Here is a 5,133-nt window from a genome sequence, read left to right on the forward strand (position 1 = left end):
GAAAACAACTCCATCTCCAGATTACTGACTCACTATAGGAATAAGTATTTTTATTACTTGAGACACTGTCACTTCTCAAAGACACTGCAGGAAAAAAGTAAGCCCCAAAAGTACTTTAAAGGAACTTAGACTTTATGAAACCCTTGGCTTCCACAAAACAGGCACCTACCTGCAAGAAAGACTCTGTCTTGTAGACAGTTTCCAGGAAGTCCTTGAATTCTTCTTCATATTGGTTATTATCAGCCACACACCAGCTGCATTCTTCACAGGAGAAAACACCGTATTTGAACATGAGCACAGCAAGAATAAGTACAATCAGAAACAAAATTCATTTCTCCTCCAGTAGCTGTTTTAATGCTACATGATTATCACTATAAATCTGAATAGCAACGTACCATTGTTGAAAGGCGAAAAGCCTGACTTCCATTACCTCTCTGCCATGCAAGGTAATACTAGGTTCCTACCTTCCTGAAGAGTCTGGCCTATCCAATAGTAGAGCCTCAGGTAAATAGATTCATCTTTGACACAATTCATGTAGTGAAGCAATAAAGGGTTTGTGAGCACTGAACCCATCTGGGAAGGAAACTGCCAGAGAATTCCAGGGGGGGAAAAAAAATTACAAAAAAGAATTATTCAGTATTTGCATCACCAAACTGCCACAAATCTCATTCTATCAGAGTTGTCCAATCCTTTTACTGGCCACAAGACCATCTCCAGGACTCATTCACCACACTCACGTAGGACTAGATGCCCTGTCATAACTAGGTAGCCCACGTATAAATTCACATAAACAGGGCACAGAGGAATATCCTTTCATCTCTCAAATCATTCAGTGAGCTTACTGAGACCTTCCTGAGACTCACCTCTAGATGGTGGATATTTTGTAGAAGCTGAGAAAAGTTTTGCAGCTGCTCCACTGGAAAAAACTTATTTGCACTGTACAAATCAATGCAGTTCTTTTTCCTGTCCTCTTCTAAATTATTTTTGTTTGTACTGCTTGCAGGTATAACCAACTGGGCATTCCATTTCTGTAGAAAAGAAACGCGAATGAATAGCAATGACTGTTTGCAATGTGATCAAGTACACTTGTAACTAGTGTTCCCATAAAAAAACTATTTTGCAAAAAAACGTTATCCAGGCTTTCATTATAATGGGAATACTGCATTTCTATGTAACTTGATACTCCACCCTGACCAATGCTGAAATAAAGCCTGACTTCCATTATTTACCAATATTCATAATGAAAACAGCTCCTTGGCACCTTCTTGGTACCAGCTGGATGGCAAGGTTTCAAAGAGTGGTGGTGAATGGCGTTAAAGCCAGCTGGCAGCCAGTTACCGGTGGTGTTCCCCAGGGCTCAGTGTTGGGGCTCATAACCTACCCTTTTTCGTGACTGAGGTTGAGCTGTGCCTAAAAACGGTAGCTGGGACACTGGAAAGTTTCCCTGGTTTCTTCGTCTTACTGTATTGATTGCTGCTTTCCATGGGCCCTCTGAATTCTTGAAGTATGTCTGAAAACATAAATCAGACATCTATGCAAGAAGCCAAATTAAGACGAAGCAACCGAAAGATCAGTTTCTATTCTGATAAGCATGACCACAGTGATATATATACACTCAACTCTGCTTGACAGACAAAGAGGCTAGGTTTTCACAGCACAGAACTCGTCATTCCTCAGTTTCATTACTTTTTGACCACAGTCCAACAGTTATGCTTATTTCCTTTTCTGAAAAACAGGACGTCATTTTGAAAGATCTTCAACACTTCTGATTTATAATCCTCATTCAGATCAATCATCAATTCATATAGTAAATCTCAAATATACATTAAATTATAAAAAGGTGTATTTATGGAAGTTACTAGGAAGACTTCCCATATTCAGCATCAGTGATACCCAAACAGAACAATGCAATGAATAACCAAATTCTCAAATTACTGTAGATACTGCAGCTCAAATAAAACTGCAAAAATGAACCCAACATGTTCTCTGCAGAGAACTTATTTTTTGCCATTTCAATTGCAGTCAGTCCTTAAATCCTAATCAAGTGCCAAACCATCACGAAAGTATTCAGGCTGGGTTGGGCCTAGGTAATCAATCTTTTATTATACAATATAGTGCGTTCATAAAAACAGTTGCACAACGTATTTGGATTTTAGTTGCTAGTTAATTACTTCTGCGCATGCCAAAGTGTAAATTCTCCAAGAGATGACTGTGCATCATAACACAAAGTATAAACTTATAAAGCAATGTAAATACACACGCAGACTGAAGTAAAACTATTTTTTCCTATAGAAACACAACTTGCCTCCATATAAATAAACAGCTCTTAAAAAAAAAAAAACACAAAAGAACCACAAACAACCAACCTAACCCAAACCCCTAGCTCTATCCCATGGAAGCACCGAAAGAAAATTTGTTGTAGAATTCAGGGCTCAGCTGCTGCTATTTTCTGTTATATTTTCAGTTTCTGATATATATATTCTATCTGGTCAAACAGCTAACCATACATGCAGGCCTCTCTAAAAGCAGTCATACTTTCTGCTGTTAGCTTGAGGCTCCTGATAACTCCGTTTACCACATTTTTTTTCCCACCTTTTTTCTCTTTCCTATGACATAAACTTTCCAAGTGGGAAGTTGCTTACTGTCTTCCATTGCTATTTGTACTGGAGAAAGTCAGCAATTTGGACAATGCCTTGGACAAATAAGACAGGTTTTTTTCCTGAAGAACTTAATATTGTGTGAAATAAATAAATAAAAACCAGCAAGAACACCAGAAGGAGTATTACAGCAATCCTCATAAGGATAAAGGTAGATGCTATTCCATTCCAAATCATCTCAATTGTGCTGAGGAAGAAACAAAATGCAAGACAAGGAATCCTCATCTAAACCTGATTTTACTCTGTGCAAAGAAGTCCTCACTACTAAATCATGCTATAGCTTAAATGGAAAGCTTGGTACAAATACTGTTTTAAGTACTGGTCCCAAATAATTTAAATCTAATTCCTTACCTTCATTTTCCCAGGAAGGGTTATGGTCACCAGCTCAGGACAGAAGAGCTTGTAAAGTGATAATAGAGCCTGCAGATAAGGCTGCATTCCCTGTCAAATAGTAAAACAGGAAAAACATATGATGTAGGTTTTTAATATAGAAACTGAATACAGTATTCTAGAAGCAAAAAAAACCCCAGTGATTATTACAAGCTTTCTAAAGCTAGTTTCAGTAAGCAACCATAGATGAACAACTGAAAATGAAAACAAGCTGTGTCAATGAAACACCGTAGGAGAGACAAAAAAGAAGAAAATTTCTGTAGTCACAACTCTAATAAAAAGGAATTTAACAATCAAAAGAATGAAAAACAGAGTCTTTTGCTGTCTAAATACTCCAAAACCATGTTATTATAGCTAAAGTTTTTTCTCACAAAAAAAGGAACAAAATCCTCTACAATCTCAGTCATTTTTGACACCACTTGAAAAAGGAAGATGAATAGAAAATTAAAGATAGTAATAGATAAATGAAGCTTCCCTTTGCTTCAAAGATTTTATTACACCTAGCCATAAAACGTATTGCTTTGCACACGTCATTGCATGCGCTCTCAAAACACAAATGAAAATTAGGCATACACACGCAAGACGGACAAGCCCTGCTGCTACAAAGACTACAACCTACAATTCCAAGTCTAACCCTGTCCTGAGACACTAGCCACTCACCTCCAGCCTAAGGGAGGGAGTAAGGACATTGGTCTTACAAACTGCATTATTAACCACAGTTCAAACTCTACAAGATTTGAAATAAACTCACCATTTTTGCTTGGAGGTCAAGCAGTCTTCTAATCCTAAAAGGCTTGACTGGAAATACAATTTAGAATATAATGGATTTAAACACTGTAGCAGACAGTTAAGCAAAAATGCAATATAACTTTTCCTATAGACTGATTGGTTCTGCATGCTTTTATCAAGTCATGGCAAAGCAAGCAGAACCAGTCAGTCTCATTTCTAGGCTAACAGAGAGGTTTCCAATTCAGAAAGTGTAATACAAATCAGGCTGAACTACCACTCATGCTTCCTTGCCTTAAAAGCAACATATTAGCTAGTCATTGTATCAGCTCCACTGGAAGAAAAGGCAGTGCTGGTAAACAGAATAACAAACAAAATGCTATTCCATCTCACACAACTGGAAAGACTCACCACTTTCTTTCCGGGTCAGCAGGTAGAGCAGGTGGCAGACATAGGGGCACTGCAAAGAAAAGGAGAAAAAATTAACTATCCTGCTGGTGCAGACTGCTCACCAGATACATTAAAAGCAACATACGGGCTTCACAAGCTAATATCGTGTCATTCAGCAGGCTGCCTCATGTCATTACTGTGTCCCCACTGGGGCAGAGCACACCTAATGCCCCTTAGGAAGTAGCATGGTTTTTTTACGTGTCACATATGTCAATTTTATTTAGAAGCATTACAGGCACTATGAGTGGTCCCTATAATAATCACGCTATTCGGTGAGCTTGGGTCTTGTTTTTCAGAACATAGTCTAGATATTTAAGGAGTCAACAGTGAAAGCACAATTACATTTTCAAAAGGAAAGGCACCTTTGAATAAAAATATTTTATTAGAGCTTTTAACTACAGTTAAGGTTGTAAGGGTCTTAAATTAATTTCACACAAACACTGGTGTACTTTTGAATTGTCCCATCGTGCCTGAAAATGCTATTTCTTAAATATTAAAGAAATACAATTTTATTAAAAGATTAGAAGCAATGTTAACCTAAAAGCACAAAAAACTTTGCCAGAAATATAACTCAATTTTGTGAACTTCAAGTGTCTTAATCACAAAATATCCTAAACTGAGAGAATATTAACAATTTCGTGTCTGTATAAAATGACTGCCAAATTCATCTTAATATGAACTAAATCCAAACACTTTGATATTCCAGCTCCTGGATTTTACATTTGCCATATTGCAGAAATCACCTGATTGATTGTTCTCATTTAAGCTACATTTCAAATCCATTAATTGGAACAGCATTTAGAGTTATCCACCTTTAAAAAAACATTGCTCTAAAAGGTTTTTTTCTTTTTGCCCAAGGTGTGCAAGAAAGTTTCTCCCCCCTGGAGCAAGAGACTTCACCTGAGACTTC

General features: G+C 37.4%; 1 protein-coding gene across 1 annotated transcript in view; it reads right to left on the reverse strand.

Annotated features, from left to right (window-relative positions):
* CENPI (centromere protein I) overlaps positions 1-5,133 on the reverse strand; it is a 15,802-nt gene that overhangs the window by 7,238 nt on the left and 3,431 nt on the right. Inside the window, exons 5-11 of the mRNA XM_010141949.1 lie at positions 4,185-4,233; positions 3,799-3,845; positions 3,009-3,098; positions 1,382-1,510; positions 864-1,028; positions 465-585; positions 170-261 (exon numbers count right to left, since the gene is read on the reverse strand). Of these exons, the coding sequence (XP_010140251.1) occupies positions 170-261; positions 465-585; positions 864-1,028; positions 1,382-1,510; positions 3,009-3,098; positions 3,799-3,845; positions 4,185-4,233 (693 nt within the window). The remainder of the gene's footprint in view (positions 1-169; positions 262-464; positions 586-863; positions 1,029-1,381; positions 1,511-3,008; positions 3,099-3,798; positions 3,846-4,184; positions 4,234-5,133) is intronic.

Source organism: Buceros rhinoceros, unplaced genomic scaffold, assembly GCF_000710305.1.
Source record: "Buceros rhinoceros silvestris isolate BGI_N320 unplaced genomic scaffold, ASM71030v1 scaffold15258, whole genome shotgun sequence".
NCBI lineage: Eukaryota > Metazoa > Chordata > Aves > Bucerotiformes > Bucerotidae > Buceros > Buceros rhinoceros.